The sequence below is a fragment of the Maniola hyperantus genome, chromosome 27 (assembly GCF_902806685.2).
Source record: "Maniola hyperantus chromosome 27, iAphHyp1.2, whole genome shotgun sequence".
Lineage (NCBI taxonomy): Eukaryota > Metazoa > Arthropoda > Insecta > Lepidoptera > Nymphalidae > Maniola > Maniola hyperantus.
This window is the reverse complement of record NC_048562.1, coordinates 4,337,901-4,352,932: the sequence shown is the minus strand read 5'-3', so window position 1 is coordinate 4,352,932 and position 15,032 is coordinate 4,337,901. Positions and strand designations below refer to the sequence as shown.

Genomic DNA, 15,032 nt, shown 5'->3' with positions numbered 1-15,032 from the left:
TGCTAAAAATTTTTTACGAGACATTTCACCGCGATTAATAGCCTCAACTGGTGACAGAAGGGCTGGCTCATTTTTTGCGCAGCGGATCAGCCTAGCTGTCCAGCGCGGAAATGCAGCCAGTATTCTTGGCACCATTCCACGCGGTCATGATTTATATAGTAATTAGATAAGGCTAGCTTTAAGTTTTATTGTATTAAAAAAAAAATCCTATAATTAAAAAAAAAAAAAAAAAAAAAAAAAAAAAAAAAAAAAAAAAAAAACTAATAATAATAATGGTTCAAAAACATTCGAAATTCAAATCGGAAATTTTTTCAAAAACATTCGAAAAAGAGTTCGAATTCATACTTTCGTTTGTGATTGTTTAATGTCTCAAAATGGTTAACTCCTTTTTGCCTCTTATCATTTGTATGGGATTACGTAACAGAGAGAGTGCTATTACTACTTTCCGCGGATAGGAAAATTAACATTTTTGGTATTTTTGGCAAACATCATAAAATGCCCATATTTAAACGTTTTTGTTCAGAAATTAATCATTTAAGTATTGTAGGTATCTATATAAGTCCCGCAAATTGCTATTGCGCTGGAACCATGTCTCATTAACATCGAAATGACGTTATTTTGACGTCAGCCAAAATAAAAATATACCATCAGCTCGAAACACCAGTCTAGTGCTGACATCACTAAAATGGAGAGCACGCTCATTAGCAATTTGCGGGACTTATAGTAAATTGTTTATCGATGTGATGTAATGATAGTATTATTTTATTTCTAAAGTGTTACAATTATTATTGTGTAATATACCTATTTATTTACTAAATTAAATATTATAAATGTTGTTATACATACTTAGTTTAAATAAATGTTTCTTTGCAGAAAAGTGTTTTTATTTCTTGACCCATTTTTAAGTTTTAAGTCCCGCAAATTGCTAATGCGCGTGGCCACCATTTCAGTGACGTCAGCACTAGACTGAAGTTTGGAGTTGATGGTAGGTATGTTTTTATTTCGGCTGACGTCATTTCGATGTTAATGAGACATGGTTCCAGCGCAATAGTAATTTGCGGGACTTTTATTAGAGAGCTATTTTTTGTATTCAATGACAAGCTTTATCTGAAATTTCACCTGATGATGATGCAGTCTTTAGCGGTCATTTTATTTTATTATTTTGTTTATTTGAAAGTAATCAACAGCGTAAATACATAATTATTATTTAAATTTAAATCTAGGTATAACAGAAGGCCAAAAGAGATTACTTAAAATTATAATTAAACTATTTTAACAGAATAGAGTTAGAATAAATGTAGGTATATACAATAATAAAATAAAATTACAACAGTGTGTGTATGATTGTATGTGTGTGTGTATGCGTGTGTGAGTGTGTGCTTAAGTATATGTGTATATGTATATGTGTCATAACGGTCTTAGCCTACCACAAAGAGTAAATGTATGTATGTATGTAAAGTTTATGAATGCACCAAATTTGTTGTAACCTGCAAATATTCTTCTTTAATAAATAAATAAATACAAATACAAAATACAAAATGTATATACTTACAACGTTAGTTTTAGTATACGCAAAACCTGAAAGTAGTTTGATCAGGATAGGTAACAGATCATTTTTACTAGGTACGGGGTTATATACTTATATCTATAGATAGATAGATAGAAATACTTTATTGCACACAAAAAATATTACATAACTATTACAAAAAAACTAAAACTAAAAAATAATTGAATGAATCTATCTAGTTGAATGACCGCATGCACGGATTCGAGCTGTGCAAGCGGGAGCGCGCACGATCTCGCTCACAGCCGCTCGCTTGGGGTGACCATGTTATTGCGGGACAACGACTCGACACAACAAGCTTATAACTTCGTAAATTTTCATTAAATATTTTTGAAATTTTGTATGTGCATAATGTAAAATATTCGACGTGTTTCGGTTTTTGCGTATCCTAAGGCCCGCCAAACACGGACTGCTCGAGCGGTTAGATCAACATACACGGACCGCTCGAGCAGTCAGAGTAACAGCTTGAAGCTGCCAAGCAATTTCAATGCGGGCGGGAAGCTTGCGCGACGTGGAATGAGGAGCGCGGGCGGAAGTAACTGCGCGAGAGCGCGACAGCTCGAGCAGTCAGTGTATGCCTGGCGACTGCTTGACCGCCCAACCGCCCGAAGCAGTTACAACTGCTTGAGCGGTTCGTGTATGTACGTACGTAGAAGTCTGTAGTTAAACACGCAGTCGCAGCTTGAAGCAGTCCATTCTGACTGCTTCAAGCTGTCCGTGTATGGCTGGTCTAAAACTAACGTATAGGCCTGTCTGGTCTGTCCTCGCGCGGCATTTAGCAATTTTGAAGGCGCCCTAAACATGAATCGCATTGGGTAATGTAACCTATAAATTAAAAAAAAACAGTGCTATTTAGTTTAAAATGTTTATTCAAAATGAAAACTTAAAAAGAAACTTACAATATTTTATTAATCAACTGAATGAGTATTTTTCTTCAAATACTTTTACGAGTTTGCACCAAAGAAAATCAGACTGCTAAAATAAAATACATTTTTCAGGCACCGGCAATAAGTGCTCAGGCGTGACAGCCAGGGAGACGCAGGTTGGAATCCTGCCGGTTCTGCAATTTTGGACATTATGTAACTATTTAAAAAACCTTGAAGTGTAGTTAAAAACACTATCATCAAGATTATAAATGCTCAGGATATTTAATCTAACACTATAATATAGGTCTACCAATCCGCACATGGCCAGCGTGGTAGACTGGCCAAACTCTTCTCACTCTGAGAGGAGACCCGCGCTCTGCAGTGAGCCGGCGATGGGTTGATCATGATCGTGATGATGATGATGATAATACAAGTACAATATACCTATAGTAGGCGACAGGTCGAGATGGCAATTGGGGTATGAGCCGTGGAGACGTCCCGCACGTCACCCGCGCTCCCCGTTCCCTCCCCGATTGCCAACTCGACCTGTCTCGTATGTGAGCATCACCCGTGCACTCAGGCCACTGGAGGAATGACACTTAACATATTAAAACTTACTCTTAAGTATTAAAACCGAAGTGGACTAGACCTGGTTTTTTTAAATTAGATTTTTATGAAACATAATCAATAAATATCAGCACAGGCTATCCCCGCGATCGCTAAAGCCCTACCTATAACTTGTCCCTGATGCTATGTTGGCACCATTGCAAATCACACAATAATAAACCCTAAGTTCTAAGGAATAAAGCAAACAAAGCAATAGTGCCAACATGACGGCAGAGGTCAAGTTATAATGAACGGTACACTTGCCTCAATGTTTTGTACATAAAATAATTAACATTAGTATAACATATTGTTATATTTAAAGCAAAAAAAATATTCCAGGTACACTTGAAGCAGAAATCAGAACGAAAATTACATATTTAAAAAAACCTGTTTATTACACTAGATTATAATAAACAATAGTTATATGGGTGGGTGACATGGTTTTTTTTAATTCTGACATTTTAAAGGGATTTTATAGGTGACCTATATGCCAGCCTATATCGCCTAGACACACGCTAGCGTGTTTCATCAAATTATGATTATATAGATATAACTGAAGCTATCTGTCCCGGCTTACTCACGTGTGTAGTCAAAACCGCGGCGCGTGCGCGGACGGACTCCCTTGAAAAAGGACCCCCGATGGGTTCGAAACTAGTCGGGCTAACGTCGACTACACACGTGAGTAAGCCGGGACAGATAGTATTTATAATGGAAATCACTCACGGTAGTTTAAACGCTAAAATAACTGAAGCTGTTGTTACCGCAACATTGATTAGCAAAATTGACGCTATTTTTGACGCGTTGAATGCCGATACACCTGATTTAAAACGAGGAAAACCATTTTCCACAAACCTAACTAAACAAAGTAAACATATGAATTTATTTAAGGAAATGAAAATATTTTTTCAAAACATTAATTTTATTGGGGCTCGCTGCACTCCTCCTTCGGTCAATGGTTGGATTAGAACCATAAGGGCTGTGGAAAGGCTTTGGCATAATTTACAGAAATTGAATATAAATGCACTAGCCACCCGAAGAATAAATCAAGATCCTTTGGAAAATTTATTTGGTTGCATAAGAAGTCATTGTGGTTCTAATCCAAACCCAAATGTCCCACAATTTACCGCAGCTTTAAAAACTAGTATTATTAATAATTTGAAATATAAATGTGGGGCAAAAAACTGTGAAGATGACGCCAACACACTTTTGACAAATATGATCACATATTTAAAAACAGACCCACACACATCCACATCTACCAATATGTCGTATGCCATGCCTGATGATAATACTATTGTGTCAGACATAGAATCTGACGAAATGCAGGCATGCGCATATGTGTGTGGGTTTGTTTTCAAGAAAATAAAAAATAATTCCTGCGACTTTTGTAAAACAATAATGGTGTCACATAATATTGAACCTGTACATTTGTTTAACAGTTTCAAAGAATATAATGACAAAAAAAATAGTCTAAATTATGTAAATATTGAGTTCGTCCAGTGTGTGGAGACATCTGCAACTGTAATTAACGAATATTTACAAAAATATTCACATAATTTAGAAATTAAAAAAAAAAAACTATGGACAAAATTAAATGAAACCATAGCTTTCAATTGGTTGGATGGATGCCAGAAGCATAAAACTGAAAATATTGATGATATTGTAAATTGTGTTTCAGCAATAAAGAGATTCTGCACATTAAAAAACAGAATGTTTGCTGCAGAAGCATCAAAAAATGCGCTGCAACGAAAAATTAAAATTTTAAAACATGAGTGATGTTAAAAATGGTTATCTAAATTGTACTTGTAATAAAACCCTTTATAAATGCAATTTTGTTTACTCTTAAATTTTACTTACTTCATCTAATAGCTTAGAAAAAAAATAAGTAAAAACAAATCAAATCTTTGCATGCTTTTCACAGTATAATATAAAAATTTATTTCCAAAAATGCTATACTTGTTTTTACTTGTCTTATTCCAGTTTTGTTATGGCCGCTTTTCAATCGCCATAAATAATAATCTTTAACTGGGGAATAAACTCCTCGGTTAAAGATTATTTGGCGATTGAAATGCGGGCCTAATATAGAAAAAAAAAAAAAAAAATAATACGGGGTTCGTAATTTCGCGCCAAAAGTTTAATTCTATGGAATCACTAATAGATGGCGTGACGGTGCATAGTCTGCACTTTATTTGTATGTAGTTGGGCTTCTTCTCCTGGAGTAAATGTGTTCTGTGGATTATATCTAAATGTATAAAAATTCGAGAACATCACTATCACAGTTTCTTAGCCGAAATGCTCAAAGGTTTTGCCAAAAATCGACTTGAATATTCATAAAATTTAAAATTCATACGTTGGTGATTCTCTCGTTTTGTTCATACACTTGTTACCCGATTTCGGCAAAGCCAAAAACAAGGGTTATGATTTTGACAGTCTATGTATGTATGTTAAATCTGTGTGTTCCACTGTAGCGGCTAAACTACTGGGCCGATTTTGATGAATGAGGTGTCAATTGATACGTTTTTGACATATGTTACATTTTATACGAACAAAATCGATCTGACGGAGGTTCACTGGCTTCAGCAAGATTTCAGCGAGCGAAACATCACTAATACCAAGAAATTAAACAATGCATGGGGCAGACATGGATGCCCAATAGCAACTAAGGCGTGTGAGACGTTAGAAATTTTATAAAATCACGGAGCAGGTACGGAAAAACAATCGTTGCAAAGAGATTTCGGGCTTTACATTGTCAAAATATTTGAAGCACGTGAACGACGTGAACGGCAAGTCACTCGCGGCACTTCTAAAGCGACCAACAGATGTCGGTACTACGCATATTGTACAGGTGGAGAGAGCAACAAAAAAGGGAGAGAGTAAATATACTTTAGGCCATGAAGTGATTCTGTGCGAAACATAATATTGATGATCAGTTAAAGTTTAAAGTTTCTAAATTGAAATAATATCACTGCCAGGCTTTTTGTCAGAAACCGAGGGTAGTTTGAAAAACAATAGACTACTTGCCAGATCCAAAAAACACGGGAAATTCCGGGGAAAAAACAAGGCCGACAAATTATGGAAAAATGTAAATTTCCAAAATGTAGCCCCTCGGAGGTTTCACAAGGCCCAATTTATGAACCCTCCAAAGACACAGGAATGAAACTTAATTTGCCGGGAAAATAATCTGTATTTTTCATGGATATGACAAGAGACAAAAGGCCAGAAATATTTCTGAAAGGCCCAAAAATAAACATTCTGAGCCAGTGGTAGATTTAATTGACAATCCAAAAGAACTTGTAAAACTTTATTTGAGTATAAACTGTAAGAAAAAATATAAACTCTTTTTTTTTCATTAGATAATAATGTAAATTTCTTAAATGTAACCCGTCAGAGGTTTCATAAGGCCCAATTTATGAACCCCCCAAAGGCACAGTAATTAAACATATAATTTTATGAAGGTAAAAAAAATAGAAAAAGGCTAAAATTCTTTCGACCAAAAGGGCATTCCCAACCAGTAGTAGATTCAGTTGACGATTCAAAAGCAAATTGTAAAAGTTTATTTGAGCAAAAAAATATATTTCAATTATCAACATTGCTTTAATTGCAATGCCTGCTCGGAACACTACAGTGTATAAATCCATCTTTCTCACATATTTGTTCTGTTATGGCATCTTAAATGCTGAAAAGATGTGATCGCTCAGGCAATGGCCAATGGGCGCTCTGCCTAAGCATTACTTCTTTGGTCTTCACCTAAGCGGAGAGGAGAGATGAGTACAGTCAACCAATCAGATTTTTAAAAGATGACGTGATAATTTTTTCGCGTCATCTATTACGAATCTGGAAGTCAACTGAACTGAAGGTCAACTGAACACATCTCCTCTCCTCTTACATGGAAAATAGGGCGTAGACAATGGCTGAAAATGATTTCGAAAATTCGACATAAAGAACAACGAGTGGAAGTCACACATCGAAAGATTTCGTTTTTGTCGATGCAAAAGGCGATATTACAAAACAGAAAACGATATTTTTCGCATCATGCGGCGTAGATTTCTTCGGTTTAGGAAAATCATTAATTTTCCTGAAAAATAATCTGTCAGGGCAAGTAATCAATGTACTGAACAATCATTTTAACCAAGTCAGGGCGAGTTAACTAGTTAATAAAAACAAAAATTAAATTTTAGCCCACGGCGAAATGAGATAGTAGAACTCTTTAAATTCCAAAACAAACAGGAGCATATGCCCGAATACATCGCTGCCCTAAGAAAAATGACAAATTACTGCAATTTTGTGGATTTAGAGAATGTTGAGAGATAGATTGGTATGCGGAGTATATGATACAAAATTGCAGGAGAGCCTGTTAAAAAAGACAGGTTTAACGTATGAATTAGCAGCCGAGATGGCAATTGGCATTACAGGCTGAGAAACGCGAAAAGACCTAAAAGTCATCAATGTATCCGAATTGAGAACGGCTTTTATATTTTTACTTAATAAGTACATGATTAAAAATCTTTGGCCGACCGATTTTCAAAATTGAAATCCCATTTAGTTTTTTTTTCAAACACGTATAAAGTTTACACGCACTAATTTTGAGAAATATAACTAACTCATCGACAGTTGAATTAACATAAAAAAAAAATTATGTTAATTCAACTGTCGATGAGTTAGTTATATTTCTTATAAACTCTATTGATATCATCATCGGAGTTTTCATCCTCACTTTCAGTCTCGACTCTATTCTGAATATTATCTTTACAACAATCTGTAGAAGTTTCTTCATCAGATGTATCTAAATTATCAACATCATATACAATCCACTTTTTAATCCCGCCATCTCGTGTTAAAGTTAACCAATTTTTGGCTGCAACTTTCTTCAACTTAACCAAAATATACTGTCCTTTATTTACATGAGAGCAATCTTTCTTATAAACCGCTCCATACAGTTGTAATTCAAAACCATAGTCTGTATTATTGACATCAGCACTAAAAACCAGCGTCCGATCTTCAATGTTAAGTTTATAATTATCAGCTTCTATTAACTGTATTTTTATAGTTACACTGGTTTTATTCTGACGCCAAACTAACTTCGGACGCCTTTTTTCATCTATTTCAGCTCTTGGATAAAAAATTTGCTTTGGTTCCTTATCAAGTTCTTTATTCGTCAAAACGGGCTCCACATATGTATTGTCTGGTGACGTCAGATCATCTGAATCTAATTCTACTGTTTCAGCTCTTTTGTTATCTCTATCTACTGACTGTACGGTATTTTCGATTTTAACTTTAGGCATGTCCTCTAAGCTTTTGAGATTCTGAAGCGCTGGAAACAAGTCCATAGTATCAGTGTCAATTCCTACATCCCATCTATCGGAGTCTTCGCTCTCATTATCAGAGTTGACAACAGGAACAGATCTTATTGGTGCTTTAAACAATATATTACTCGGTGATGGGACGATATTATATTTTGTGTCTGTATTGTCATTTCCAATTTCTTTAGCAACAGCTTCCTCGCAAACATCGTCTTCTGTATCTGTAGATTGTTTTTGGTCTGGTTTGTTTATTTCCAAATCATCTAGATACTTAATTTCACTAAGGTTTTCTTGGGCAAGATTCAAATCTATCATTAACTGATTAAGAATGACATCTTGTTCCGTACTGACGTCTATAATAGCGACACTGTATTTGTGACCATTGGTAAATTCGGCTGGCTCTTTAGTAAAATATTTCACGAATAAACATTTGAGATCGCCTTGTTCATTATGACAATTGTCAATGAACCAATTTGTGCTAAAGTCTGTCCATTGTTTACCCAAAGGTCGGATTCCTACCAACCGACACTCAATAGCCTGGAAGGGTAGTTGATTAATGAATTTTTCTGTTATTGGAATCACATCATTTAGAGGAATTTCTTTCCAATCTCCTTGGTCCACGAAAAAGCATTTTGCCGTTTCTTCTGCTTCTTTTATGCGATCTATTCTAGCGCGTTCGTATGTATCATCACCAGGGAATTTGACTAAAACTATTTCGCCTTCTTTCACATTGTTACACCGAGTAGGATTTGAATCGACATACTTTTTAATGTCCTGAAGCAGACCACCCATGCAAGATTCAAACTTTTCAAGGCGCACAAAGAATTTATCAGGATTTATTGCCGATGCAAAAAATACGCTTGAAAGACTGTCTCTTTCCAAATGGGCCCAGGAACCTTTAGGGAGATTTTTAATGGGCATTTTAGGTTTGACATTCCTTTCTTCCTTAATAATCAATCCACATTCAGTACATAATTTTTCAAGTTTTGACAAATGTTCTGGGTTTGGTATCGCATGATTTTCTAGTAATTCCTCTTTAAAATTGTATTTTACAACTACTTCATTGAGTGAAGTCAAATCTTGGCACACTTCCAGCGTATTGACAAATATACAGTTACCAAGTGTTAAAGACACTTGACCTCTGACAAATAACTCTGTGTCTGTATCTGTGATTTTCTTAAGTCTATCTCTGGCTAGTTCTGAAAATGTTATATCTTTGTCTTTGGGTTGTATATTAGCCAGTCTGACTTGAGCAACCCGCGATTCAATCTGCTTCAGTTCATCTGGCAGATGATAGAGATAAATATCCCTTGTCACTTCTAGTCTTTCTTCATCGATCAACTTGACTAAAACCTTATTAGGAGTCCCTCTTTCATATCTATTTAAAATCTTTAATACTTGGCATCGTACGTAGAAATTAAGTTTTATTGACGTCGCACATATATCGCCAATTTCAGGTATTCCGTGAAGTTTTTTATTTGATTCTTTGCTATAATACATGCCCATTTTCAAAGCAAGTTTATTATATGTTTGTGGGTAATTAACTGTTGTACCGTTGACTGTACATGATAGAATTCTCGCGGAGTATAAAGTTGCGGAATGGTAGTACAGTACTTTACATGTGACTGTACCTTCTTTGGGCAACCATTCTTTAGGAGCGTCGTAGTCTTTCAAAATTGTATGTCTTTCCTGGCAATTGTAGAAATCTGGACAGTATCCCAAAGTCAGCAGCCTGCCACATAGTGGATAGAATTTTTCAGCTTTAATCACATCTTTTTCTTTTAACACATTGGACGAAATTTCATCCAAAACGCTTGGGACATTGTCAGTGCAACGTTTTATAAAGTTCAAAATTTTCGGTAACTGTTCCACGTTGCTCTCTTCTAAAAGAATTTTTATTTTGACATTCTCACTATCTGTCTTGAAAATGGACGGGTAATTATCGTTCAAAACGGAGAACCTTTTGCAAAACATGGAGAACAAAGGCGGCATTGAGTAATGGATTAAATTGTGAGCGTCTGTAATGTTCATGTGAATCAAATTACTGTCACAGCAGACAAGAATGGGCCCTAGCAAGGGTTCTGTATAGTCAGCCCATGAAACACTCAAATTGTACAAATCGTGAATGGTCATATCGTTGTTGCATGAGAAAACTATATGTTTAGATCGTTTCAATGCTTTTTCTAACAACGCTACTTCATCATTCGAGTCACAGACTATAATGGTTCTTTTCGAAGCATTAATGTCCTTTAAAAATTCGAAAACGGAGTCAACTTTATTCTCTTTTTTAACGAGCGTCACTGATGTGTTCGTTTTAGAATACAAAACACATTCCTGGAACGCACCAATACAGATTACCGTATCGGGCACCTTTTTCGCTAAAGGTTCCATAAAATCGCACCAGATCCTAGATGCGAGAATGTATTGCACTTTCAATTCTTTATTGGCTCTTCTTTTGAGCATTTCTTTGATCCTGTACATGAAAATTTTTATTTCATCTGCATAAACTTCTGCTAAACGCTCGCAATCGTCCATAACAAATGTTGAAAGACGTCTCAAATCAACACCAAAATCGGTAACTTGCAATAATCTTACTAAAGAAGCTGGAGTAGCTATTAATAAATCACATCCATTTAACAATGTTGTAGTTATATGGAAATTATCCACACCTGCATAACAAGCTAGAACCTTTTCCTCTGTTCTTAAAAACATTCTGGCCATCTTTTCAACGTTAGTTACAGATTGTGCTGTAGCGCAAACTATAATACACACTGGACCACCACTTTCTGAAGTTATGGATACAGTATCGCTAACTAACCTACATACAGCTGGAAGATAACCTAATGTTTTACCACTAGACATTGGACTTACCATAAACAAACTATAGCCTCTTAAAATTACAAACCAAGATACTGTTTGTAACATCATAGGACCTTCCACCGACATATTTCGCAGTATGTTATGTATGTGACTATTAAAATAAATATCACGCATTTCAAAAACCGGTTGTATACGTTTATCGTGTTTTGAATGTACCATAAGCACTGGTGTGACTAGATTATCGACAAAAACCGATATCTTTGGATCGATATTCTTAAACGGGTTGACGTTATTTTTTAGTTTAGTCGTGATTTCTGCCTCAATTGTGGGTTGATCTTCCTGTTTGCTAATATTTTCATCTTTTATATTATATTTCAAATTCAACCTTTCGATTACTTCTTCGATGTTATCGTTATTATCTGCTTTGTTATTAGATGCTACGCCTACATCGCTAGAAGAATCTTTATTTGAAGTGTCGGAACTAGAGACATTAGTTACATGTTTAACTGCATTGTGGTGGGTTTTCAACTTTCGTTTAATTAATAAAGATGGTTTTCTACCATCAGAATGATTGCTGTTATTAGTTTCTGCAGCACAATCAACTACTTTCGATTCGTTCTGAATTTTCTTTTTATTGTATTTCTCAATCGAATTGTCGCTATAACTCATTTTTATACCACTTTCAACAATTTTTTCTTTCTGTACAGTCTTATTATCGCTTTTTTCAACTAAATCATCTGTACAATCGGTTACTGCACAACTTTTAAATATTTTTTGTTTGTTTTGAACTTCTAAGCTGGAATTACAACTTGCATTAGAATCGATATAATCATTTACATCTCTACTTTTAACAGATTTGTCATCACCTGTAACTGTTTTTTCAAAATTCCCTACATGATTACCCTTTTTCAACAAATCTTTAAGAGTTTTCTTATTAGTAATTTCGAGACCTACTTCTGAATCAACGTCACCATACATACAGTCACGTTTTTCTGTCTTCACTTTTTCGATGTCCATTTTTTGTTTCTCATATACTTCTTCTTCATAGTCCGGAATGGTAACAATTTGAATTTTGAAAAATTTGGGGTCCAATCCTGGCGGGCCGTAAGCAACTCTAGTAGTAACTCCGCTTTTGTGACCTGTCGGTTTCACAGATCTCTTAGCTGAAAAGAAAAGCACAGTAAAAAAAACCAGCCAAGTGTAAGTCAGACTTGCCCATCGAGGATTCCATCGTATTTTTTCGCCATAAATAAAAATCTGTTTTAGAATGTACAAAAGGGCTTTACCCCTTTCATACGATGTCCCACTTGGTATATTAATCTTACTTTGAAAGTTGAAAATACTAATTATTGTTCATGAACACATTTAAATTTTTTTGTGATGTAACCACAAATTCACGGTTTTCGGCTTTTCCCCTTACATGTTATAAAACGTCCCTACCTGCCAAATTTAATGATTCTAGGTCAACGGGACTTACAGGTTCCTTGACAGACACGACAGACAGACAATGAAGTGATCCTATAAGGGTTCCTTTTTTCCTTTTGAGATATGGAACCCTAAAAATGGTTAAATCTTAGAACAAGCACTAAGGTTCCATAGACATGTTAGTAACTGAATAATTTGGTGATCATATGTTTTAAATTTGTTTTTTTCAAAAACTATGTATGAAAGTCAATAATCATTTTAAAATACCTAATTATTCTTAATTCTAAGAATTCTCATGGAATTTTAAAACCCTCAAATTCAGGCAGAGAAATCTGGTACAGAGATAGCTTGCATCCCAGACATGAATATAGGATTTTTATCCCGAAACATTGAAGAGTTCGTATGGAATTATAAAAACATGAATCCACATGGACAAAATAACGGGCATCTAGCAATAGGTAAATATAGGTTGATATTGCAACTTACAAGGTTTGTGTGTATCAATTTTTTCTTCTTGATGTCTATTACTGCTTATTTTTTCTTCAAATTGATGACCAGATTTTGTTTGATCTCCAAAATCATTTCTATGTCTTTGTTTTTCTTCAAAATTGTTTTTCTCAGATCTTGTTTTTTCTTTACCATCAGTTTCGTCTGTGGTTTTATCTATCATATGATTCTTAACACGCTTTTGTTTTGACTTAAAATAGTCGTCTGGAAGTGCTTTTTCAACATTTTTAGCATTTTCCAATAACTTTTCAACCTCCGCTGCATCATTTTTTTTCAATTTATTCTCAGTATTTTTTCCATATTTGGATTCAGTATCAACTCTCTTTTTGGCCAAAAATTGTTTTATTCTACTGTAACCAGACTGGTTCAAATCTTCAGTTTCGGACGAATTGGATATACTTGTTGCTATGGACAGTTTTTTTGTTACAAGCTTAGATTTTTGGACCTCTTCTATCAATTCTAATGATTTAGGTTTGGTTTTGCGGCAAGCTCTTCCAACAGACTCATCGTCTACATCTTTGCACAACTCAAAATCTTTGTGCTTATTTTTTAGTGTTTTCTTTAGGATCTCATTATTATGTTTTTCTAAATTCGACTCTGTTAGAGACTTCTCAAAGTCTAGAGACATTTGGAACACTGACGTCTGCTTTTCGACAGACTTTTTCAAAAGATTCTTAGATCTATCTTTCCTCAAGCAGTACTTTTCCAATTCTTTGATTACTCCTTGAGTTTGCGATGTGCTCAGTTTAGTGTTTAATTTTCCGCAACTCAGTTTCTCGTGGAATTCACAAACGTTGTTGTGAGCGAAGCCAGTTTTGATCAGCTGTTTTGAAAGCTCTTTCAATTTACCACTCCGTGTTTTCAATATTATTTCCCCATATTTATGTATGTTGTCATCAAATATAGTAGTTCTGTAACAACAAAATAACAAAAAAATTTGAAAAACTGTCCTAGGTGTCAAAATGAGCTTAGCCTATCTAGAGTTTTATTATATCTTTTATCATAAATAAATAAATAAATAAAAGTTTATTCAGCTCACAAAACAAGAAAAAAGAAACACAACATATAAACCAAATGTTTAAAATTAAAAAATTAAAACTAGGTACTACGAGCTTGACAGTACTAAGAACAAAAATTATGTCTTGTTTGAGCTGAAAGGGCTACTGCCTCAGCATGATGCTGCAGTATTTGACTACTGCAGCACTGATTTTCAGACAGAGCCCTCACTAGCCCTTAACATTGCAAGCTATAAAAGTATGTATTATTAATTACCTTCTATCCATGAATGTTAGCGAAAACCATACTTCGTCAGCATCATCTAACAATTCTTTCATAGCGACGGAAGAGGCCGGTAGCCATTCGCCGCATTTCTGGCTTTTCAAACTCAAACCCCCTGTCGAGACATCCAAAGTCTTTTCCATAGGTAGTACGCCGTAAACGCCGATTTGTTCAAACAAAAACTCTTCTTTGAGAACTGACGGGTCACGGACTTCAACCCATATTAGATGAGGGTTTAAATAGTGGATTATTTCTACTCTGTAGCAATCAGGCGGCATTTTGATCGAATTTGGAATAACTAGCAACTGCGAAACATGAGTGTGAAACCTTCGAGTTTGCTATGGTTGCAAGATGGCAGCAAGTTGCATTCTTCTTTCAATCGCGATTCGTCGTTCTCTCTGCTGCTGCATGCGCGTTGCACTTGGAGAGTTTGTCGGCGCCAAGTATTTTTCACTTTAATTACAAGTTTGTTATTACAAACTTCTTAGCCAAGCGGTTGCCGCTTGCCGCCGGTTACGACAAAGAAAAATATTTAGATCAATTTAGATCATTTGCAATCGGCGGAAAGAAAATTATGAGAAAATTACTAAATAGCCCTGTCAAAAATTTAACAAATTTTTTAAACTGGTTTACGGCTCTGGGTTCTAGCTTTTTAGCGCCTACTAA

General features: G+C 35.2%; 1 protein-coding gene and 1 long non-coding RNA gene across 2 annotated transcripts in view; both read right to left on the bottom strand.

The window, feature by feature from the left end:
• LOC138404331 (uncharacterized) overlaps positions 1 to 15,032 on the bottom strand; it is a 265,328-nt gene that overhangs the window by 99,288 nt on the left and 151,008 nt on the right. The window lies entirely within an intron of this gene.
• On the bottom strand, positions 7,678 to 14,942 carry LOC117994831 (putative ATP-dependent RNA helicase TDRD12). Its single transcript, XM_034982800.2, has 3 exons — positions 14,361 to 14,942; positions 13,068 to 13,999; positions 7,678 to 12,319 (listed from the first exon to the last, which is right to left on the bottom strand). Exons 1-3 carry the CDS (start codon positions 14,642 to 14,644, stop codon positions 7,695 to 7,697), a joined length of 5,841 nt encoding a protein of 1,946 aa, XP_034838691.1. The 5' UTR covers positions 14,645 to 14,942; the 3' UTR covers positions 7,678 to 7,694.

Bases quoted from the DNA above. Each gene is read 5' to 3' on its own strand.
- LOC117994831 (XM_034982800.2), bottom strand. From the start codon at position 14,644: ATGCCGCCTGATTGCTACAGAGTAGAAATAATCCACTATTTAAACCCT. The intron at 14,000-14,360 runs GTAATTAATAAT...TTGTTGTTACAG, and splicing joins CTAACATTCATGGATAGAAG to AACTACTATATTTGATGACA. The intron at 12,320-13,067 runs GTAAGTTGCAAT...TTTTCTTTTCAG, and splicing joins AATTGATACACACAAACCTT to CTAAGAGATCTGTGAAACCG.